Source organism: Tachypleus tridentatus, chromosome 7, assembly GCF_004210375.1.
Source record: "Tachypleus tridentatus isolate NWPU-2018 chromosome 7, ASM421037v1, whole genome shotgun sequence".
NCBI lineage: Eukaryota > Metazoa > Arthropoda > Merostomata > Xiphosura > Limulidae > Tachypleus > Tachypleus tridentatus.
The window spans coordinates 160,522,784-160,548,652 of record NC_134831.1 but is presented as its reverse complement, the minus strand read 5'-3'; the positions used below and the strand labels follow the sequence as shown (position 1 = coordinate 160,548,652).

At 38.8% G+C, this 25,869-nt stretch overlaps 1 protein-coding gene across 2 annotated transcripts in view; it reads right to left on the bottom strand.

Moving 5' to 3' along the window:
* Window positions 1–200: 200 nt before the first annotated feature.
* Window positions 201–25,869, bottom strand: part of mus302 (mutagen-sensitive 302) — a 33,432-nt gene continuing 7,763 nt past the window's right edge. For both annotated transcript variants that reach the window (XM_076515128.1, XM_076515129.1), the window contains exons 8-13: window positions 25,046–25,203; window positions 24,187–24,390; window positions 23,728–23,822; window positions 12,620–12,711; window positions 1,156–1,344; window positions 201–449 (exon numbers count right to left, since the gene is read on the bottom strand). In XM_076515128.1, the coding sequence (XP_076371243.1) occupies window positions 294–449; window positions 1,156–1,344; window positions 12,620–12,711; window positions 23,728–23,822; window positions 24,187–24,390; window positions 25,046–25,203 (894 nt within the window). In that variant the 3' untranslated portion in view covers window positions 201–293. The remainder of the gene's footprint in view (window positions 450–1,155; window positions 1,345–12,619; window positions 12,712–23,727; window positions 23,823–24,186; window positions 24,391–25,045; window positions 25,204–25,869) is intronic.

Here is a 25,869-nt window from a genome sequence, read left to right as displayed (position 1 = left end):
CAAAATAATTTACAAAAACAATGGATAATATACATTTTTACACATATATATTTACTCCAGTGTTTAAATATGTGTTCTTACTCAATTTCAACTTCCTTCCTTTTAGTGTTTGCTTATAAAAGGAAACTGATATACATTTAAACAAAAAAACGTCCATTTTGTTCTGGAGATAATTATGAAAAATTATAAAAAGACAATAATTAAGTTACATGATAGAGATATTTTATTATCATTTATTATGAGCAGTACATATTTACATCACTTCTACAAAATTGCTTTCTTGGGTAATTTTCTTAGCTATCTGTCCATTTGTAAACGTTTAACGTCCTTTCAGTGAGTGTAGCTAAACAGAATTTATTATTGAAAGTAGCTGTTGCAATGTCTAAAATCGGGGAATCGGCCTGAAGGCGTTGAAAACATTTTCCAGTACTCACGCTCCAGAGCAGGGCCTGGAAGTGGACAAACACCCGTTATGCATGAAAACTGGGAGCCAATATGATATTGAAAAACATACAACCTAGTACTAGACCAAACACTTCCATAAAACATATCTGTATAATGAAATTAAAACCATTTGTAATATAATAAATTCAGTGTATGTCAAAACTAAAAACACATACTTCAGGTTATTCGCATAGAAAATATTGAAGCTAACAATTCAACACATGAAAGTGTAATTAATTAGCAAGATAACCACACAAATTCACTCAAAATCATAATTTTTAATGGGACAAACAAAAGTTACAAGTAATGCTTTTGCATGTAAAATTTAGAACCAACGTCTTCTTCATTATCTTAAGGCTTAAGTGCAATAAATACTATAAACATTAGCTGCATAACAGGAAACTGCCTAAAATTGGCTGCGCAACAGTAAACTATTTAAGCATTGGCTGCGTGACAACACAATACTTAAACGTTAACTACATGAGGATAAACTATATATTAGTCACGTGACAATAAACTCGTAAACAACTACATGACAGTAATGTTTTGTTTATTTTCTTACTTTTTAAAACACAATTAGTGCCAATTTTCACAAAATGTAACTCACTCTTGAAGATCCTATGAAATGCTGATAGATATTATGAAATACTTCTAACCTTAATCTACAAATTCACCGATAGCTTTGTATCACTAAATCACAAAACTTCCTACCGCTTTAGCACTCTCATCTCCACCACAAACCACAACAGAAGTATCATCTTTGGGATCAGGAAATAGACGAGATCTGGAAATCTGAATCTGTTTTTGACCACCATGAAGGACCTGAACCACGTTACATACACATTTATTGTCCACAATGGTGGGATCACTACTGACATTGGTTAAGCTTAATTCACACACCTGTTTGGAAAAGTCAAAAATTAAATTTTTCTCCAAGTTAAAATTCAAAAATTCTAAGCAAATTCACGTTTTCTTTCAAACTTGAACAACATAACTCCACTGTTAATTAGTAACCGTCTGTATAAGTTAACATTTTCCTAGATTGAAAGTGTATTTCCAACAACAATTATAGCCATTTCTCAGCCTTCATTTTGCCCATCTAAGCATTAGCTGCACTTGCTCCAGTCTTTTATGCTCCTTTTAAATGCCCTTGGCAATTTTTTTACTTTGTGACGGTCTATATACACGTCCATGTATCCTCTATCCTGATACTAAATATAAGTACCTCTAACTCACATAATGTAACAAATTTTTCAAGGCTTATGCCATCCAATCACTATCACTGGTTCTTACTGGGATTTAACGGTGGGAAAGTGTCGGGAGAGGTATTATACGAAATGCATTTCTGCCTTAAAAAATGTTAACTTCCAAAACATATTTACTATTCACTCACGCTAGGTATACTATTTACCCTGAACTTAGTTCCTGCATCAGGGTAGAACAGTATATGAATAATCATCATTATAAGCAAGTCTCAACCAGACAACCAAGGTTTTACAAATGAGGGTTGGAATTAGTTTTTTTATTCCTACATCTCATGTTGGTGATAAGGACATTTGGTTGGTTGTTTAGCGTTTATTGGTGCAAGGCAATTAGGCTATCTGCGCCATACGATGGGTAAAAAAGTTAAATTAAAGCAAAATTATTAAAATATAAAGAAAGAAATCATATTAAAACAAAAAAAAGTCCAATTTTTGAATTAAAAGGAGTTAAAAAGATCAATGGTCCTTAAAAATATAAAAACACGACTGCAGTGGACAGTGTCACCATCGTCAATGGCAATGTCCAAGGTCAAGGAAGAACCCATGGTAAAAAATGGTGCTGTAGCTTATGACTGTAAGGATGGCATGGCAGTAAAATGTGGGCTATTGTGACTTGAGTGCATCAGTCTCAGATAAAAGAAAATCATGAGTTAAAAAATTGTGACTAATGCGTAGCCTAGCTAGGACAAGTTCCTCCTTGCAATCCTTAGAGAAGCAAGACGGCCAAACACCAATGGAAGGTTTTATCTGGAAAAGCTTATTATGTTGCTCACTCCACGTTTAATGCCAACTGGCCCAGAGCCAAGCCTTGAACACAGGACCATGGTCCATGTATGGGACAGGCATGGTCATGATAACACCACATCAGACAGACTTAGCTGTGGTGGCAGCAAGATCATTCAGGCAAATATCAACACAGATTAGAATCCAGAAGAACTGGATAAAAATAGATGATAAAGAGAAACTAGCCATTTGTTTTGGATATTGACAAGAACAGAGTGAGAGTTAACATGAAGCAGTTCCAGGGCCAATAGAGAGCTAAGCAAATTGGTATAAATAGTACAGTTTGTGTACTGCATAGCTTCTGTGTAATCCAGGGCAAGAGACATGGAGTAAAGTTTGGCAGCAAACAGTAAATGTAGAGGGGATCATGTATGCAACCACTGAACCACAACAAACCATGGCAGAGACCACAGAGTCACCTGATTTAAAACCATCCATTTTAACAGGAATGGAAGTATGGTTCAAAAGATGTTGGCATATAGAAGACAGAACTTCCAACTGAAAGTATACGCCTTCTTCAGATGACTCAAAAAGATGGTAATAAGGCACAGCAGGATGGATTGACTAGTGGAGACAGCAACATCATTCAAGGAGAGACCCAATTCAGCCAACTGCTCCTGGATAAGAAAGCTAAAAGGGCAATGGCAGACCATCTATTCTGAAAAAGCATGGCCCATTGAGGAAGGAAAACATAACTCTAGGTGGGATGATATGGTAAGGATTGATGTATTGCAGCATATAGTAAAGACAGTTACAAACAGCACAGGTGTAGAGGAGGTTCATCAGACTCTGTGTACAAACTCTGGACTGGACTAGTGCAGAAAACCCCTGTGTATAGCTGAAGCTCCTGATAGTAAACACAGTCCAACATTTTCAAGACCAAGGTCCTAGCAGAGACATAGACCAGTGATCTATATTCTGGTTTCGACTGAATAAGACCATGATGTATCTTTAGCACAGAACACTGATCCACTCCCCAAGTGGTGGAAGAGAGGACATGGAGGATGTTCAGTGCCCTTTTACACTTCACACATAGCCAACTGCTTGATGTGTGGAATAAAGGTCAGCTTACAGTCAAAGATAAGCCCCAGGAACTTTGCCTCAAAGACCACGGGAAACACAATTTCTATGAAACAGCTTGAGATTAGGGAGAATACCCTGTTTGCTGCAGAACTGCATGCAAACAGTTTCAAAGCAAGAAAAAATAAAACTATTGCTGTGGTCCATTTCACTAAATGATTGAGGGTAGTCTGTAGCTGCTGCTCAATAAACCTTATGTTCAATGACAGACATAAGATGTGGAAGTCATCAACGTAGAAACTGCATTTAATCATAAGGGGGAGTTGTCCACTGATGGCATTAATCTTTACAATTAAAAGTGTGACACTCAAGCCACAGCCCTGACAGACTCCAAGTTCCTGTGGGAAAGAATGGGAAAGTGTTGAACTTTCATGGACTTTGAATTGCCACTCTATTAAAAAATCTTTAATTAAAAAAGGCAAATGGCCATGTAACTTACAAGTGGACGTCTCATATGTCCACGTGCTAACACAAACCTTCTAAAGGTCAAAAATACTGAAATAAGATGTTATCGCATGAGAAAGGCTTCTCTGATCAATGTTTCAAGTCGAATCAAGTGGTCCACAGTGGAGTACTGTTATCAGAACCTACAGTGGGTTGGTAAGAGGAAATTGTCTGATTCAAGGAACTAAACAAGTCAAGCATTAACCATCCTCTCTAAGATCTTATACGGACAGCTCATCAAAGCAATCAGATGGTAGTTGGAAGAAATCCTGGAAATCTTTCCAAGCTCAGAAAAAAATGTTGATTGGTTGATTTGGTGTTTTATGGCACAAAGCAGCTAAGCTATCTGTGGCAAACATCCAGCAAAAAGTTAAAATTAAAGTAAAATTTCAAATTTATAAAAGGAAATTAAGGTAAAATAAAAAGCATAAAACCTATGTTTACATCTAATCTACAGCATTAAGAGAAAAACTAGAGTAATACAAGTTGTAGAAGACTTTCTGTAGCATAATTGTAATTATCATAATTCACCAGGAAGACTAACAGGTAAGAACAAAATCCACCGTCAGTCACCCGAAGCTGGTCTTTCCAGTTCTGGTTCAGAGTTAGTTGATGTTATGGCCATTTTCAAAGAGTAAAGTAATAAAGGTTTTAAAAGACTTGTATCAAAATTGTAATAATAACTCGCCAGGATGACTAACAGGTAGTTCGAACAGCAGTATTAGTTACCTGAAGTTAGCCTTTCCAATCTTGGTTTAGAGTTATTTGACTTTATGAACACTTTCTAATTTCAAAACAAACTAGATGGACTGTGATTCTTAGAAGGGAATCTCATTAAAAAAAGGTCTAATGTATAAATTAAAAAGATTAATGGCCTTTAAAAAACTAAAAACATTTCCAAGGTGGACAGTGCACCATCACCAATAACACTGTCTAATGTTACAGACAAACCTTAGGACAGAATATGGTGAAAATGGCACCATCGTTGAGAGTCATAACTACGGCAAGAAACTAAAACGTGGTTTACTGTGACCACACACAGACTACACAATGGTGCATCAGTTCCAGATAAAAGAAAATGACGAGTTAAGAAACTGTGACCAATGCATAGTCTAGTTACAACATCTTCCACTTTCCAATCCTTACAGATGCAGGATGACCAAAGTCCAAAATAGGGTTTTTTATGGAAAAGCTTGTTGTCACGTTGCTCATTCCAAGTCGACTGCCAACTGGCAAGGAGATGAGCCTTGAATACAGGACCATAGCCCATGTATGGAACAGGCTCAGCAGTGGTAGTGCCAGAGCAGATGGATTTTGCTGCTGTGTAGGCGAGCTCATTCCCACAAATACCAACGTGACCCAGTATCAAGAAAAACTGGATAGAAGTATATGTTAAAGAGAGATGGGTCAGTTTTGAATATCTGCAGAACAGGGTGTGAACCAAAGTGAAACGATTCCAAGGCCAGCAGAGAACTAAGGGAGTTAGTATAAATAGTGCAGTTGGAGTACTGCTCAGCCTCAATATGATCCAGGGCAAGGGAAATGGAGTACAGCTCAACAGTGAACAAAGAAGATGTAGAGGGGATTCTGCATGCAACCACTGAACCACAACAAACCTTGGCAGAGCTCACACAGTCACCTGATTTTGAACCATCTGTATAAATAGGAATGGAAGGATGGTTCGAAAGATGTTCAGCAAATAGCAGACAGTATTTCCAATCGGGAGTGTCTGCATTTTTCAGATGACATAAAAGATTGGTCACATTTGGACACTGTAATAAGCCATGGTGGGATGGGCTGACCAGTGGATACAGCAATGTTATACATGGACAGACCCAATTCATCCAACTGTAGCTGGATAAGAAGGCCAAAAGGACCAGTGGCATATCGTCTGTTTTGAAAAAGTATGTCCCACTGAAGAAGGAAAACACAATCCCAGGTGGAATGCTTTGATATGGAATGAAGTTTCAAAGCATATAGTAAAGACAGTTGCAAACAGTGGAGGTGCAAAGAAGGTTCATGAGACACAACATATAAGCTCTGAACTCGGGAAGTATAGAAAGCCCCAGTGCAGAGTCAAAGCCCTTGATCATAAATGGGGTCCAGCATCTTTAAGGCCAAAGTCCTGGCAGAGCCATAGACCAGTGATCCACAGTCGAGTTTCAAACGAATAAGAGCACAATATATCTTTAGCACAGAACATTAATCAGCTCCCCAAGTGGTGGAACAGAGCACATGCAAGATGTTCAGTGCTCTTGTGAATTGACCCCTAGCTGCTTGATGTGTGGTATAAAGGTCAGCTTACTGTCTTAGGGACCACAGGGAGCACAAATTTGACGATATGGAGTTCAGGATCAGGGTGAATACCCCACTGGTGGCAAAAGTACATGCAAACGACTTTAGAGAGAGAGAAGTTAATGCCGTTTGTTGTGGTCCACTTCAGTAAACGATTGAGGGCAGTTGTTTTTGCCGTTTTTGAGCCTTCCATGTCATGTGGCAGGCAAAATTCCACCATGGATGAGGATATTGTGGAAAACACGTTGAGGTTTTAGGAATACACTGAGCAGCTGCTTGTATAATACAGTCCATTACTGCTGCCACACAGTTGTCTATTGATAGCTTACAGACAATGGCAGGATCATGTTCTGTGATAGCAGTGAATGAGGGCCAGTTTGCGTAATCCAGCTTCCACCAGGGTACGCGTGTCTCGTGCCATCGACCACAGCCAGTCTCTCTCAAGATTACAGGAAAATGATCACTGCCTCATGGATTATTGTTTACCCTCCATGAAAAATGGGAGAATAGTGAAGGGGAGCAAATTGAAATATCAATAACAGTAAAGGTTTGACTAGGTGCATGAAATTAAGTAAAGAACCAGTATCAAAAAGAGAAAGGTTGTGATCAGAGAGCATACGCTCTACAGAGTGACCCCTCCTATCAAAATCAGCACTTCCCCAGAGGGGATAATGTCCATTAAAGTCCCCAGGATTAAAAAGGGAGACGGCAACTATTCAATGAGAGTATCAAGGTCTAATTGATCATAAGTCTCTCCAGGTGACAGGTAGAGAGAACAGTAATGGTATGACCAAAGGAAACAAGGATGGCCATGGCCTCCAATGGTGTGTTGAGTGGCAAAGACAGGGTAGACATATGCTGATCAACCAACAGTGTGACCCCTCCATGCATTCGTCCATCACACAACCTGTTATTTTTGTACAAAGAAAACTGCCTATAGATGATTGAATCAGAAGGTTTCAGAAATGTTTCCTGTAAGGAAAGATATACAGAATGGTAGGAATCAATTAGTGCTTTGATGTCATCAAGATTAGAACATAAATCTTGACAGTTCTCTTTTATCAAGGTGGCCATTTTTAATTATGAGTAGGTGATTTAGGTGGAGAGCCCTTTTGCTTTCAACCATGTCTTTTTTCTTTATTTGAGGGAGGTTTATCAACCTTCATTGATCCTGCCTTGGGTCAGTTGGGAAGGCCTCTGTCATTGGAAGAAGATTCCAGTGACTGAGGATGTGAACAAATGATTGTTTTGCATCTTAAGGCAGAAGAAGATATAACCAAGGAAATTCCTGTACCAAGAACCAAAGGAAGTGGATCTTTGGGTTTGCTGGAATGAATGCTTTGGACAGAGATGGGTGTTTACGTTGATACATCAACTTTCTTAAGCATGGAAATCAAAAGATTTTTCATATGATTTGAGAATGATCATTTTGGAGGCAAAGAGAGATCAATCTACTCTTCCACTGTAGTAGTGGAACAAAGTACAGCAGCATGCATCCGAGATGAAGTAGTGGACAGTAACTTTCGAGCCTCAGACTAAATAATGTTCTGAATCGTCTTCAAACACACAACCTCTTTTTTACAACCATTTAGGGCAAGAACAAAACTAGGATGGGTGAGAGCTATTGTAAGTAATGCAATGAGGGTCCATTTCAAACTCATAGGCATTGTGAGACTTGCCATTGCAACAAGCACATGTCAAGGAACCACGACATGATGTCTTCGAGTGCCCAAACCGCTGACACTGGAAAAATCTGAGAAGGTTTGGAATGTATGGCTGTACCTTGCAATTAAGACAACCTGCCTTGATGGTGGTAGGTGGACTCAGTGATGTAAATGTTAAAATGAAAACATTGGTCAGTATCATAATTCCATCTTTGCAAATGGAGAAATGCCTCACTGCAGAAACTCCTTGGATGGACAAACCAGTGAGAATCACTGACTCGGGGATATTCTTCAAATCCATCTCAACAATAACTACTCGTGATTAATGGGGGCATTAATCAAACAAGCATGGGGCAGAACCTAAATTGGTGCATCCCCAATCACCTTTGAATGTAAGAGGAGTTCACTGTGTTTAAATGTGGATGTTTCCTCCAATATATCACAGAGCAAATCTTTTTGACTAACTCTGAAAGGCCAGCAAGTCCCTTTTCAATAAGAGAAAAACATTTGCCCAAAAGGTTTGTCTGAACGAAAATGTAATATAAGAAAATGAGGTACAGGTGTTACAGATGTTGAAGATTGCTGCTCAAAGTCTTCAAGACATGACCATTTAACTATGGACTGTTTTATCACTATTTTATTTAAGTTTTTATTTGAGGAATCCATAATACAAAAAAAAACGTTTTGGCACTCACTGACCCCACCCACCATGGAGCCCTATGAGGGGACTCACTACAATGCCAAACAAGGAGACTGCAGCAACACAAGGGTTTTGTGAGCACTATACCAAAACACCAGCATCAGATACAATGCCCACAAAACCTATTGAGAACATCTAACACAAGTACTTGGTTGATCCTAGCCCAAGTGAACCAACCGACTGACCCTTGGGGGGCCACCCCATGGCTGCCTGTCTACAGGAATTCAAGGCTAAAGTGGTGTGTTAGTGTTGGACCCTTAAACCACCAGGATCCTCTCCTCCTCTTCATGGGTCACCATGCATGGCAAACACATGGATGGATGTTTAGATCCCAGAGGAGGTGAACTGAAATGACAGAACCTGCCCTGAGATGTCCCTGCACAGTGTACAGGAATCCACACTGAGGGAAAAGGTTACTGTGTCAATATGTTTCAGAAATATTTCCTGGAAAAGACACACAGGATGGTAAGAATCAATCAGTGCTCTGATGTCATCAGAATTAGAATGGAAACCTCAATTGTTCCACATTATTAAAGTCGTCATTTTTACTTATGTAAAGTAAAATTGGATGGAGAGTCCTTCTGTTTTACACCACACCATTTCTCTTTATTAAAAGGTCTATTGATGTCCCTGGATCTAGTGGGCAGGTCTCTGTTAGTAAATTAAGATTCCAGTAATTGAGAGCATGAATGAATAATCATTCTGCACCTTGGGGCCAAAGAGAAAGATGGACCTGAGGAAATGCCAGAAGTCAGAGCCAGTGGAAGTGAATCCAGGGAGCCAGTGGAAGGAATGGTGGGGATAGAGATATGTGTTGGCACTGACTTGTCAATTCAGTTAACCATGGAGGCCAAAAGCTTCTTCACATGGTTTCAAAACAACTCTGTCAGAGATACAGAGAGATTTGTTTGCACTTCCACTGTACCAGTGGAACAGAAGCATATATGTGAGATGGAATGATGGACAGTAACTTTTAAGCCTCGGGGTAAGAAATGTTGTGAACCATTTTCAAATGCTCTATCTCTTCTCCCCCCACCCATCAGAGCAAGAACGAAAGTAAGAGAGATGAGAGCACTACCATTGGCACAAAGAAAGTACATTTCTCACTCATATGCATCATGGTTTTTGCTACTGCAATGAGCACTAGTGGCCAAACTGCTTACATTGGAAAGATCTGAGAAGATTAAGAATATATTACCTCACCTTGCAATTTAGATAACCTGCCTTGATGGCAGCAGGTGCACGTGGTGATGTGAACTTCAAAATTAGGATACTGGTCGGCATCATAATTCCATCTTTGTGAGTGGAGATATGCCTTCCTGCAGAAACTCTTTTGGGTGAGAAACCTGCAAGGATCTCTGACATAGAGATGTTCTCCAAATCCTTCTCAACAATACCTCCTCGTGACTAATTCAAAGTAGCATGGGGAGTAACCTCAATAGGTATATCCTTAATAGCCTTCGAATACAAGAGAAGTTCATTCTGGAAGTGGATGTTTCCACCAAAATGCCCCCAGAATGCAGCATTTTGACTGACTTAGGAGAACCAGCAAGCCCCTCTAGTCCCTTTTGAATAAAAAAGGGAGACATCTGCCATAAAGATTTGTCTAATAAAAAATGTAATATCAGAAACTTGGGTACAGGTGTTGAAGATGTTTAAGACTGCTGTTCAGAATCTTCAAAAGGTTGACATTAACTTATAGTCTATTTTTTATTATTTTATTTTTAATTTGCATCAGAGAATCCATAATAAACAAAGAATATTTCTGTGTCCACTGACCCCACTCACCATGGAGCCCTACGAGGGGATATACTACAATCCCAAACAAGAACATTGCAGCAATGCCAGGGTTTAAAGAGCACTATACCCAAACACCAGCATTAGATACAATGTCCACAACACCTGTTGAGAACATCCAACACTGGTACTTGGTTGACTCTAGCCCAAGTGGACCAGCCGACTGACCCAAGGGAAGCCACCCAAAGGCTGTCCATCTACAGGAATTCAAGGCCAAAGTGGTGTGTTAGGGTTGGACCCCTCAACCACCAGGATCCTCTCCTCCCCTTCACGGGTCACCATGCACAGCAAACACGTGGGTAGATGTTTAGATCCCAGAGGAGGTAAACTGAAAGAACAGAACCTTCCCTAAGTTGGCCTCGTAAGAAGCTAACTTTGTAAAGAAAGGCACCAGAAAAACAAAATGCAAATTCTGCCAGCATGTCCTAGATCATTAAGAAAAGCAGCCTATAAACCCATAGAAGAAATACCCCCAGGCTGAACATGTCTCTGTCTCACAATGGATAAAATCACAGATTCAACTGAGTATGATCCCCTGCCCATACAGAGTCTAGAAAAAAATAGAATAGGGGAGGTCTGATAAAACTCCACACTGACAATAGTAACATAGTAATTCATGTCCAAAGACAGCATGTTAATTGTTTTTACTTTTTAGGAAATGATATTTGTACAGAAATACACAAAGCAAAGTCAAAATCACTATCCAGAATGTAACAAAGCACAGCATTTCATCAGAGAAAACCATAACCAAGATTCTGTCAAGAAATGTCATTACTTTATACGAGTGAGGTGCTTATATACAGTTCCAGGATAGAGGGTGCACTGATGTCGGCAAAGTATGTCATAAGCTCAAAAATTGCCAAGGACATTTAAGTGGGGTATAAAAGACTGAAACAAGCGAGATCAATAATTAGATGGGCAAAGTGAAGGTAGAGGAATAGTTATAGGTGCCAGTGGATCATATGTTTTGGAACTACAAATTACTGCAGTCCATACAGTCTTTAGAAGAATTTTTAAAGCACTAACTCAGATTCTTGATACTAACCAAGACACAATTTGTCATGAAGAAATTTACCAATCAAGCATAACCATCAAATCTAATAAAGGTTTTATATTCCATCACATTACTAAATAACAACATGAAAACTTACTGTCTCAACTGTTATTTACATTTCTATCACCTCATAAGGTTACAAGGTTGTAAAATGGAAGACTTTCTGCTATCCCACCATGGAAACACTCTTGATAATACATGGATTAAAGTACATTAAAGATGTACATAAATCATTTAACCACACACGTCTGTTTATTTTGGTAATACATGAAATATATTTAAAACCTACAAAAATCACATTAACAAGATACATGTTTATCTTGGTACTACATGGGTTAAGAGTAAATTTAAGAAATACATAAGTTAAGTTAGTCACAAACACATCTATTTACATCTGCTTATCTTGATAATAGATGGATTAAAGTTTAAAACATACAGGAGTCAAGTTAGTCACATATACACATCTTTTTATTTTGGTACTTAGGTTAAAGTAAATTTGCTCTTTTTATCTATAGTTGCAAACAAAATATTAATTATCTAATTAGTTCATTAAAATACACATTGTAAACTATATAAATGCATTTCTGACATTCAAACGCTCCATTTAAAAACAACCGCCATGATTATGGTATTTTAATGTCTCTTTATTAACTTTAGACATTGGACACCAACAAGACGCTGGAAGTCACTTGTTTATGTACAAGAATGGAATTCCATAGGTACCGTTTTTACCATTTTGTCTACCATTACAAAAAGTATTTTATATTTCTTTTTATAATAGAATATGATTTGCAACAATACATTATACCTATTGTAAGTTATCATAAAATGGAATTACAGCCTGTGTTGCTCCAAGGATTACATAAATGGAATTACAGCCTGTGTTGCTCCAAGGATTACACACTGTACTTGTGTATGAACAGTTACTCCTACCCTTGGTTACAAGACTGTTGCTCTTTAGATGGCTATAATTAAAAAAACTAATTCCATATGCAGTGAACTTTTTGATTAAAATTTAACAAGGAAATATTTTTAATTACTGATAATGTAAGATTAAAGTCAAACTAATGTTTTATAAAAAAATGTTTATACTTACCATATGAGTGACTTGTGGCTGTTTATTAGATGGACGACAAGAAACTAGAATATGGCTGGTTGAAGACTCATAAGAAAGGGATGTAAAATTTCCTAAAGTGGTATCAATTTAAAGAAAATTTGCCCATAAAAAAAAAAAAAATTAAAACCACAGTGATATTGGATAAACATCCATCAATTAGATATCAACAGCTCTCCTGTGTTTAACCTTCCAGAAATCTTTTACTTAGGATAATACAGTATGACACAAGTTTCCAACATATGCATGGCACAACCTTAGTATAATTTTCATTATAATGGTTCTCTATATAGAATTATACACCAGCATTCCTCTATGCTAAATTTCAATAGTTTTCTTTTATTTGCATCTTCTTAGCACTCTACTTGAACCTTCAATAGTCAAAAGCCAGTAAATACAACAAATTTAGCATAGAGAAAAGTCCGTGTATAATTCTACATATTAATTTACTAATGTAACAAGTGTAAAAAAGACAAGTAATGACTTTTTTCTATCAGACATCTATGATAGAACTGAATAGTAAAATGTTTTGAACCACAAAAAAATGTAAAAATAAACAGTTTTATAGTTCTTGTTTTACATGCAGATCTAGGCAGTCTGCCCAACATGTGAACTGTATTTTTTATGAATTTTTCTACTTGTTTGTTTTGAGACAAGGAATATCAAACTAAATGGAAATACATTCTGAATAAAAGAAACACTGAGGATAACAGTACACAAAACAGAAATGAACCAAATTCAAGATCTAGAAACCAAAAGCATAATCAATCATGTTCCACAAACATATGATTAGCTGACTATTCAAATCACCAATCAAATGTAAGCAATGTTACAGTTGAACTTTAGGGTTGTGGTACTATTAAAGTCTTAGCAGGAGTTGCTTTGCTTGAATTTCTCAGAATCAGACATGATAAAAGTACTTTTTTTTTTTAAGTTACAATTTTCTTCCACTAACAATGTATTTTCAATAGGTACTTTCCTCTGCTCACAAGATTAGCTATTCTCATTGACTGTTGCCCTCTGCATGCAACTTTTTCTTTACATATGCCAAAAGCCTTTGGCTCCCCCCCTCCCTTGGAATCAAATGATTCCAGCATGTCCCTCATGTAAATCATCATGAGTTACCTCTTCACCAATAAGAGCATAGTGCATTCACATGAAATATGTCACACCCTCTATAAAAATCTACCAAACTATCACTCCAAAGTCTGACAGAAAATGTAAATATGAGAAGTGTGTGGGGATGAAGGATGGGAGGTGTGAGAAAAGGGAAGTACCTTTCAAATATATATTTTCAGCATAAGAAAATTATAATTTCCAATATGATACTTCCCTCATCTCACAAGATTAGCTAGAAACCCACACTGATTAGGAGACACCAGCATGAGGAAAAAACAAATGCACCTCCCAAAAGCATCTAAAGGATATCTCCACAGATGAGCAAGTCAGATCACAAGATGTGAAGATGAGATTCATACAAGTTCTGAGTCAGGTATACTTACTGTTCATTTGAGAAAATGTAGAAGAAAACTGATAAGAACTGGAGAAAGATACAGTAATGGAATCCCACAGTGAGAAAAGTGGATAAACAAGGATGCATTCCCTGTTATAGAACAGCTAGGGCACAGCTGACTTAATGAGTACAGTCATTAGAGTGGATCTCAATTCCCCAGGTATGACAAGGATTAGTTATGAGCAAGTGATATGGGAATTTGACATCCTCTACCAAAAGGATGTCTATTGTAAGCAATCACTTCCCCCAACTGTGAAACCATCTGATCCCATCCAATTGGTAATGGCATCCACATAAGAAGAGGAAATGAGGGAATGCCAAAAGTGGAACTGGAACAATCCCTGTACCACTATTGTGACCCACAACAAAGATAAAGGAAATTGAAGGAAGAAGATAAACAACCTGAAACCTGTGTGACGATTTATGTTGACTGATTAGAAATCCAAAACCTGCCTGGAGGGTACCTACTAGGGTAAGGTGAGGGCTCCCAACTAAAGGGGTGAACTACATTCTTCCATCTCATTACTTGCATTGATTATTACAAATTTGAGGATATTATGTCATCTACACCCACAGAACACCACCAACATACTATAACCCTAATGGTTATAGTCATTTTTGTGTGGAACTCCTTCAGAAGGGTGCCTACACAGTCAATTCTCCAGCAGCTTGGAACTGATAAATAATAAAGACTCCTATACTCCACTAGAAGAAAAAGGTGAAGTTAGTTGGTTGGTTGTTTGGTGTTGTATGGCACAAAGCAACTAGGCTATCTGCCCCAAACAACTGGTAAAACAAAATAAAAATAAAGTAAAATTATCAAAATTCATAAAAAGGAATCAAGTTAAAAAGGAAAGATTAAGTTTTGAATTAACAACTTAAATAGGTATAAATTTGATTTTTAAATCAAGTTTACAGCAGTAAAAGAGAAAGTAAAGTAATACAAGTTTTAAAGGACGTTCTCTAGCATAATTTTAATTATTGTAACTTGCCAGGATGACTAACAGAGTAAGTTCAAACATCAGCATCAGTCACCTGAAGTTGGCCTTTTCGGTCTTGGTTTTGAGTTATTTGATGTCACAGCCATTTTCTAATTTTGTATCAAACTAATTTTACTTTCATTCATAAAAAAAGAATCATGTTAAAAAAACAAAGTCTAATTTATTAATTAAAAACTTGAATAGCATTACAAAAGTGAATGGCCTTTAAAAAACTAAAAACATTTGTAAAGTGGACAATGTCACCATTGCTAATGATACTGTCCAACATCAGGGATAAACCTTGGGGCAAAACATGTCTAAAATGGTGCCACTGTTGAAAGTCGTAATGACAAAAGCATGAAAGTAAAATGTAGGCTACTGCAACCTTACTGTTGCATAGACCACACACCAGTGCACCAGTCCCAGATAAATGAAAACAATGAGTTAAAAAACTGGGACCAATACATAGTCTAATTAAGACAACATCCTCTTTCTGATCCTTACGGAAACAAGACAGTCAAAGTCCAATAGAGGGTTTTATCTGGAAAAGCTTGTTTTCGTGTTGCTCATCCCAAGTCAATTGCTAACTGGCATGGAATACAGAACTATAATCCATTTATGGAACAGGCACAACAGTGATACCATCAGAGCAGACAGACATAGCTGCAGTGTTGAGGAGCTCTTTCCCAGTGCAGCCTGGTATCTAGAAAAACTGGATAGAAGTAGATGTTAAAAAGAAATGGACCAGTTGGTTTTGAATATCAGCAAGAACAGGATGAAAACTAACATGTTGCAATTCTAGGGCCAGAAGAAAACTAAGTGAGTCATTATAAATAGTACAATTAAAGTACTGCTTAGCTTCTATGTGATTCAGGGCAAGAGAAATAGCATACACTTCAGCAGTGAATATAGAAACTGTAGAGGGGATTCTTTGCACAACTACCAAACCACAACAAAACATTGCAGAGCCCACAGAGTCATCTGATTTTTAACCATCCATATAAAAGGGAACAGAAAAATGGTTTGAAAAATTTCAGAAATTAAAGATGGTACTTCCAATTAGGAGTATCTGCTTTTCTCAGATGGCTTAAAGAGAAGTCACATTTCTGAATGATAACAAGCCATGGTGAAATGGGTTGACCAGTGGATACATAAATGTTATCCAAAGGCAGACCCCATTCATCCAACTGCATCTGGAAACGAAGGCGAAAAAAACACAATGGCAGATTGTCTGTTCTGAAAAAGGATGGCCCATTGAGGAAGGAAAATGCAACCCCATGTGAGATACTGTGGTAAGGATTGAAGTTTCGGAGCATATAGTGATGACTGTTGCAAATGGCAGAGGTGTTGGCGAGGTTCATGAGACTCTGTATACAAGTTTTGGAATGGGAAAGCTCTGATGCAGGGACAGAAATCCTTGATGATGAACAGGGTTCAGCATTTTGAAAACCAAGGTCCTGGCAGAGCCATAGACCAAAGACCCATAGTCCAGTTTCAATTGAATAAGAGTATGATATAACAGTAGCATAGAACATCAATCTGCTTCTGAAGTGGTGGAAGAGAGAACATGGAGGATGTTCAGTGCTCTTGTACATTTGTCTCGTAGCTGCTTGATGTGTGGTATAAAGGTCAGCTTATGGCCAAAGATAAGCACCAACAACTTTGTCTCAGGGACCACGGTAAGAACAACTTCCCCAACAGAAAGTTCAGGATCGGGGTGAATACCCCATTGGCAGCAAAAGTGCATGCAAACAGTTTTAGAGAGAGAGAAGTTAAAACTGTGTGCTGTGGTCCATTCAGTAAACTACTGAAGCCAGTATGAAGCTGCCACTCAATAAGCCTCATATTCAATGACTGACATGATATGTGGAAGTCATCGACATAAAGCCAGTTTGCAGCAGTAAAAGGGAGTTGTTCAGTGATGGCATTAATCTTTATACTGAAAAGAGTGAAACTCAAAACACAGCCCTGAGGGGCTCCAAGTTCCTGCAGAAAAGAACTGGAAAGTGTCGAACCCACACGAACTTGGAATTTCCCATCCATTAAAAAATTTTGAATAAAAATTGGCAAATGGCCATTTAACTCATATAAATAGAGGTCTCACAAAATGCCATACCTCCAAGTTGTATCATAAAATTTCTCAGTGTCAAAAAATACTGATAAAAGATGTCGTTTGAGAAAGGCTTGAGATGAACGTTTCAAGTCGAATCAGGTGGTCCATAGTAATGCGCTGTCGTTGAAACCTATACTGGATGAGTGAGAGGAGGTTGTTTGATTCGAGGAACCAAATGAGATGAGCATTAACCATCTTCTCTAAGGTTTTACAGAGACAGCTTGTCAAAGCATTGGATATAGTTTGAAGGATTCTTGAGATCCTTCCCAGACTTAAAGAAAGGTTGGACAATAGCCTGGTGCCAGACATAAGGAAAAACATTCTCCTGCCAGGTCCAGTTAAAAACAACCAGAAGAATAGTAAGAGAAGCAGGAGATAGATGGTGCAGCATTTCATAGTGTACCTCATCAAGTCCAACTGATGTACTGCCAGATAGATGAAGGACTAATTTGAGTTCCACCAGTGTAAATGAACAATTATAGTCAGAGACAATCAGCTCAAAAGGAAAGAGGTGATCACTCTGCCTGAGTCTTGATGGCTAAGAAGGTGGAGGAAGAAGCAGAAATGCTAGATACCCAGCAAAAGCTTTCAGTATCAGCTACTTCCTAGCCATCAGAGAGCAAGATCGAGAGGGCGACAGAATTGTGCTGCCCACTGACCTTTCGAATCTTGTCCCATGTGCCTCTGGAACTGGTGGTTGAACTTAATCCAAAATTCCTTCTGGCTTTGACGTCTTACCCACAGAGCGTGTGCATGGACCTGCTGGAAAGCATTGCAGTACAAGTCTGGGATACCTACGAAAAGTACAGGACCATATTCCATGTACAGAATAGGCACAGTGGTGATAGTGCCAGTGCAGATAGATTTAGCTGCCATGTCTGCAAGTGCATTCCCACGAACACCAACGTGGCCTGGTATCCAGAAAAACTGGATAGAAGTAGATGTTAATGAGAAATGGACCAGTCGGTTTTGAATATCAGCGAGAACAGGGTATGAGCCAACGTGAAGTGATTCCAAGGCCAGCAGAGAACTAAGGGAGTTAGTATAAATAGTGCAGTTGGAGTACTGCTCAGCCTCAATATGATCCAGGGCAAGAGATATGGCGTACAGTTCAGCAGTGAACACAGAAGCTGTAGAGGAGATTCTGCGAGCAACCACCAAACTGCAACAAACCATGGCAGAGTCCACAGAGTCACCTGATTTTCAACCATCCATATAAATTGGAAAAGAAAGGTTGTTCAAAAGATGTTCAGTAAATAAAAGACGGCACTTCCAATCGGGAGAATCAGCCTCTTTCAGATGACTTAAAGAAAGGTCACATTTGAGGGCTGTAATAAGCCATGGGGGAATGGGTTGACCAATGGATTGTGCAATGTTTTCCAATGACAGACCCAATTCATCCAATTGTGACTGGATGCAAAGGCCAAAAGGAGCAATGGCAGATCGTCTGTTTTGAAAAAGTAAGGCCCACTGAGGAAGGAAAACACATCCCCTAGTGCTAGTAGGATGCTTTGGTAAGGAGCAAAGTTTCGAAGAATACAGTAAAGACAGTTGCAAACGGTGAAGGTGCAGAGAAGGTTCGTGAGATTCCACATATAAGCTCTGAACTGGGGAGGTGTGGAAACCCCCGTTCAGCGTCGAGGTCCTTGATGATTAATGGGGTCCAGCATCTTTAAGGCCGAGTCTGGCAAAGCCACAGAGCATTGATCCATAGTCGTAGTTTTGAACAAATAAGAGCACAATATATCTTTAACATAGAACATCGATCTGCTCCCCAACTGGCAGTAGAGAGGACACAGAGGATGTTCAGTGCTCTTGTGCATTTGACCAGTAGCTGCTTTAAGTGTGGTATATAGATCAGCTCACGGTCAAAGATAAGCCCCAAGAACTTGGTCTCAGGGACCACTGGCAGCGAAACTTCACCGATACGGAGTTCAGGATCAGGGTGGATACCCTGTTGGCAGTAAAAGTGCATGCAAATGGAATCTCCTGTCCATTAAAAAATTTTAATAAACATAGGTAAATGGCCACATAACCCATATATATGGATGTCTCACAAAATGCCATACCTCCATGTTGTGTCATAAGCCTTCTCAATGTCAAAGAATATTGATACAAGATTTTGGCATTTGAGAAAGGCTTCTCTGATTGATGTTTCAAGTCAAATTAGGTGGTCCGTGGTGGAATGCTGTCGTTGGAACCCACACTGTGTGGGCGACAGGAGGTTGTTTGAATCGAGGAACCAAACAAGACGAGCATTAACCATCCTCTCCAAGATCTTACAGAGACAGCTTGTCAAAGCAATTGGACAGTAGTGTGAAGGAATCTTGGGATCTTTCCCAGGTTTAGAGAAAGGTAAGATAATAGCCTGGCACCAGGCATCAGGAAAAACATTCTCCTGCCAGATCCAGTTAAAAACAATTAGAAAAATATCAAGAGAAGCAGGAGAGAGATAGCACAGCATGTCATAATGTACATCATCAGGTCCAACAGATGTACTGCCAGACCAATGAAGGGCCATTTTCAGTTCCACCAGTGTAAAGGGACAATTATAGTGAAAAAGACAGTCAGTTCGAAAGGAAAGAGGTGAATGCTCTGCCCAAGTCTTGATGGCCAAGAAGGTGGAGGAACAAGCAGAAGTGCTAGACATCTGGCAAAAGCTTTCACCTAGAATATTGGCGATGCTCCGGACATAAGCTACCTCTTGGTCATCAGAGAGTAAGATCAAGAGGGGGACAGAATTGTTGTGCCCACTGACATTTCGAATCCTGTCTCATACAATCATGAAACTGGTGGTAGAAGATATGATAGTCGTGAATTTAATCCAAGTTTCCTTCAGGCTTTGATGTCTTACCCACCTAGCATGTGCACGGGCCCGTTGTAAAGCGATGGGGTTCGAATGTGTGGGTTATCTACGGAAAGTATCCCAGGCTCATTTTTGAGCCTTCCATGCCAAGTGGCAAGCAGAATTCCACCACGGATGAGGATATCATGGAATACGTGTTGAGGTTTTAGAAATACACTGAGCAGCTGCTTGTATAATACAGTCAGTTACTGCTGCCAGACAGTTGTCTATTGATGGCTGATTCACGATGGCAGGATCAAGTTCTGAGAGAGCAGTGAAAGTGGACCAGTCTGCCTGATCCAGCTTCCACCGGGGCACGCGGTTAGGGTGGCATCGGCCACGGCCAGTCTCTCTCAAAAAATATAGGAAAATGATCACTGCCTAGTGGATTATTGTCAACCCTCCATGAAAAATGGGAAAATAATGAAGGGGAGCAAACCGAGAGATAAATAGCGGTAAAGGACTGACTAGGTGCATGAAAATATGTGGAAGAACCACTATTGAAAAGAGAAAGTTTGTGATCAGAGAGCATACACTCTACAGAGCTAACCCTCCTATCAATAACAGCACTTCCCCAGAGGGGATGATGTCCATTAAAATCCCCCACGATTAGAAATGGAGACAGCAACTGTTTAATGAGAGCATCAAGGTATGATTGATCATATGTCTCTCCAGGGAACAGGTAGAGAGAACAAACAGTGATGGTATGACCCAAAAAGACACAGATGGCTACAGCCTCCAAGGGTGTGTTGAGTGACAAAGACAGGGTGGGCACATGCTGATCAACCAATAGTGCCACCCCTCTATGTTCTCACACAGCCTGTCATTTCTGTACAGAGAAAACTGATGAATGGTGACTATATCAGCAGGTTTTAGAAATGTTTCTTGTAAGGAAAGACATATAGGATGGTAGGAAGTAATCAGCGTTTTGATATCATCCAGATTAGAACGTAAACCTCGACAGTTCCATTGTATCAAGGTGGCCATTTTTTAATGACGGCTAGGCAAAGTGGCTGTAGAACACTTCTGTTTACAACCACTTCTTTTTTCCTTACTGTCCTTATTTGGAAGAGGTCTATTGGGTCGATTGGGCAAGTCTTTGTTATTGGAAGAGGATTCCAGTGACTGAGAATGTAAACAAATGATTGTTTTGCATCGTGGGTTTGGAACAAAAAAATGTATCAGAAGAAATGCCTGTATTTGAAACTGAAAGATGTGGATCTTGAGATTTGTTGGACTTGTGGGAGGAACAAAGATGGGTGTAGAAGTCGATTCATTAACCTTTACAACCATGGAGGTCAAAAGGCTTTTCATTTGTTTTGAAAATGATTCTCTTGGAAGTACAGAGAGATCTGTCTGCACTCCCACTGTAGTTGTGGAACGAAGTGCAGCAGCATATGTCTGAGATGGAGTGACAAACAGCAATTTCTGAGTCTCAGGATAACTAATGTTATGGGTCGCTTTCAAACGCTGCACCTCTTTTTCCTCCAACCATTTTGGGCAAGAACGAAAGTAGGAAGGATGGAAACCATTGCAGTTGACACAATGTGAGTCCCTGTGACACTCATAGGCATCGTGGTCTTTGCCACCACAACAAGCACATGTCAGGGAACCACGACATGACGTCTTTGAGTGGCCAAACCTCTGACATTGGAAACATCGGAGAGGGTTTGGAATGTACGGCCGTACCCTGCAAATTAGATAACCTGCCTTGATGGTGGCAGGTGCACGTGGTAATGTAAATGTGAAAACAAGGATATTTGTTGGCAGTGTAACTCCGTCTTTGCGAGTGGAAATGCGCCTCACTTCAGAAACGCCTTGAGTGGAGAGACCAGTGAGAATCTCTGACTCAGGGACGTTCTTCAAATCCCTCTCAACAATAACTCCTTGTGATGAATTCAAGGTAGCATGAGGGGTAACCTCAATAGGTACATCCCCAATTGCCTTTGATTGCAACAGGAGTTCACTGTGTTGAGATGTGGATGTTTCCACCAATATGTCTCCAGATCAAAGCTTCTTTACTGACTCTGGAGAGCCAGCAAGTCCTCTACTCCCTTCTGAACAAAAAAGGGGGACATTTGCCCTAAAGGTTTTTCTGAAAGAGAATGTAATATAAGAAAATGGAGTACAGGTGTTACAGATGTTGAAGATTGCTGCTCAGAGTCTTCAAGATGTGGTCGTTTACCTACTGACTATTTTTCCACTATTTTATTTAAATTTTTAATTGGAGGATCCATAGGAAAAAAGGAAAATTTCAGTACCTACTGACCCCACCCACCATGGAGCCCTACGAGGGGACGCACTACAATGTCATGCAAGGACATTGCAGCAACGCCAGGGTTTCGTGAGCACTATACCCAAACACCAGCATCAGACACAATGTCCACAACACCCACTGAGAACTTCCAACACTGGTACTTGGTTGACTCTAGCCCAAGTGGACCAGCCGATTGACCCAAGTGGGGCCACCCAAAGGCCGCCCGTCTACAGGAATTCAAGGCCAAAGTGGTGTGTTAAGGTTGGACCCCTCAACCACCAGGATCCTCTCCTCCCCTCCACAGGTCGCCACGCACGGCAAACACATGGGTGGATGTTTAGATCCCAGAGGAGGTAAACTGAAAGAACAAAACCTTCCCTGGGAGGTCCCCTCAACATGTACAGGAATCCACACTGAGAGGTTGTGAGAAATGACTGCCAAACAAGTCACGTCAAGCTATGCAACAAAAAAGCTCTCGGCAGTAAACAAACATTCACCCCATGTTTAGGTACACCATCCTGGAAGATGTATGGATGGAACTAGCAAACAAAGAAGTAACTTAACATGAGAAACCACACTGTCTTGTCAAAGACTGGAGAAAGGCCAATTGTGAAGAAGTGAAAAGTGAAGGTATGGATACAGGATATGAATCATGGTTGACAAGAATGGAAAAAGTGGATCAGGGACAGGAGGGAGCAGTCAATGTAAACCTTGAACACCAAAGCTGAGTAGGCCAAGAGAAAGAAATCAGTAAGACATTACATTGAGTGGAGTGGACAACAGCAATAACCCAAAGAAGTAATGGAGTGAATGGGTACACATAAAAATACGTGTGACCAATCCAGGGTGCCTTCACTATCGACTGCCAGAGGAACGAATGAGGTACAAGCAACTAAAAGAGGGGAAACTCAATGTTGAGTAGCACAGGTATCCCTTTGGAGAGAACCACACTGATAGTAAAGAAGCCAAAAAATAAGGGGTGTAATGCCTACTCCATGGAATATATCAGGTTGAGGTGCAAAAGATGATCTGTGATGAGATTGAAAGCAATCAACAAAACATGCAATAAGATGAATTACAAAAAGACAAACATGGAAAAAACTTCTCATATAGAGGATAATAATGAATGAGAACAGTATCTTTCTGCTGTGTCTTCTTTAAAAATTCTTCTATTATGGTTATTTAAAACCAGAATATTCAGTTCTTTTGTCACTTGATACTATTTTGCCTTTACTTTTGGATTTTGCAGAAACCATTATGCATATTTCATAAACACTTCTTCAAACATTAATAAAAACCACCAATTTAGATATATGCTATGTAATAATACCAAAGAACATTTTGTGGTTGTACAAAGATAACTCTTTAAAATAACTCCTCACCTTCAACTGGAAGAGGATGGATTCTATATTCTTGTTCAGATTTACCTTCATACATAAAACATGCTGATAGCTGGCCTACCAAAAGGCCACCCATACTAGAGTGATAAAAAGAAACAATACCAAAAACTTTATACAGCACAAATATTACTAAAACATTTTTTTAAAATTTGTATTAAAAAAACACAAAAAACAATTATTTCTCTGATTCTTGGGAAGTTGTTTATTTAGGTTTCCATCTAGGTGTCCTATTGTCTTAAATAGGTACTGATTTAACTAGGTCTTACATTCAAGTTTCATCACAAATTACTTTCTGAAACTAACTTCAAACATATAGTTCTTATCAAACTATTTACTCTATTCCTAAACCCTCAGCATCTTTCAAGACAAATTTTCTATTACCACACAAACATTTTGATCATAATAACCAACTTCACATACAATGCCTATAAACCTTCCTACCTTAAGCCAACACGAGGTTGACTCTGAACGTATTGAAGAGCTACTACAGGAGATGAGTTTCCTGCACCTGGTAACTGAAGAACATGACCACTGGTCATCCGAGTATCAAACTGAAGCACTGAACCATTTTTTAATCCAGCATAAAAATAGCAACAATTATCTTTACTCCACACACAGCTCCAAGCATCAGCAGGCACAGAGTATCTAGAGGGAAAATAATTATATATATATATGTAATCAATGCAATTATTGGGTGTTTGGGAAAGAGAGAACTGACTCCCAGCTGTTCATATAATATACAAAGAAAAAAACCAAACTATAATTTGTTATATCAGCAAACGTGGATGAGATGAAACTATGATTTATTAGGCCACACATCAGTGTGCAATTATCTAGCCATCTCTTACTATTAAGGGAGGCAAAAGATATTTGGAAAAACAAAGGGAGAGATCTGACTATCCACCATTATGACAGTTTGGATATCTGAAAGAAACAATAAGTTCATCAACAGATGTGACAGCAAATATATGGTGCAAAGGATATGTGAAAAGAGCTTATCAAACCTCAAGTTCAGACACAAAATAAACTAATTATGTATATGGAAATTTAACATTACACTTGCTCAAAGGACATTACATAGACTATTTGACAAGACAATTATTTTTTTTTTATAATTATCAGATTATGAAATTACTATAACAAAGAAACATTAACTGCTGATTAACACAATAACATCAACATGGAAATATACTAGAAGATTTTTGACACCTACATATTTCTTTACAAATAAACTAACAGTTAGTGTGACAAACCTTCTACCTAGGCATTTTATTTTATAAATAAAACTATAGAGACTTACGTTTGTACAACATTATTACTGATAACATTTGTAAGTTTTAACGTTCTGTCCAGAGATGCAGTTAAAACAAGGGCATCGTTACTATGGAAGGCCAGGTCCTTGATAGCCTTGCTGTGAACATGAACAAATTCAGTAGATTTCAGGTCTAACAAAGAAACCTGGAAAACACAGATAATAAAGCTTTCACACAATTCTTTCTCAAATAAGATATAATAAAATAAGCTTCTCTATAAATGAACATAGGTTATAACTTTCAACAAAAAACTGCCTTATATTACATCGAAGGTCATAATTATTCATTACAAAATTTACTAGCAAACGAACCTTATATTATAGTGAATATAAGCCAGTCTTTTCACAATGGTAATTTTCTACACTTGCCAGTGATCAACTGCACATTGCACTGGATATAATTAAGGGGCTTCTAATAATTGTTACTCTCTAAGCCTACTGGAGAACAATCAAACAAAATCATACCAACAGTCCTGGCATATTGTTGGCCACTAAATTCACTGGTTAGCAATTATATACATTATACTGTTTATAATTAACAGTCCTGTTACAGCTGTTATTGAACAATTGTACAAGAGAGTGGATATAGAAATAGTTTGTGTTTGTTTATTGAATTTTGCACAGAACTACTGGAAAGCTGTCTGCATTACCTACCCGTAATTTTGAAGTGATAGGCTAGAGACAAAACAGTTGGTGAACGACACCCACCCCAAACTCTTGGGCTACTCTTTTAATAGCAATAATGGGACTGATTCTTACATTATAACACCTACAATGTCTGAAAGTGTAAGCATATTTGGTGATGGGATTCA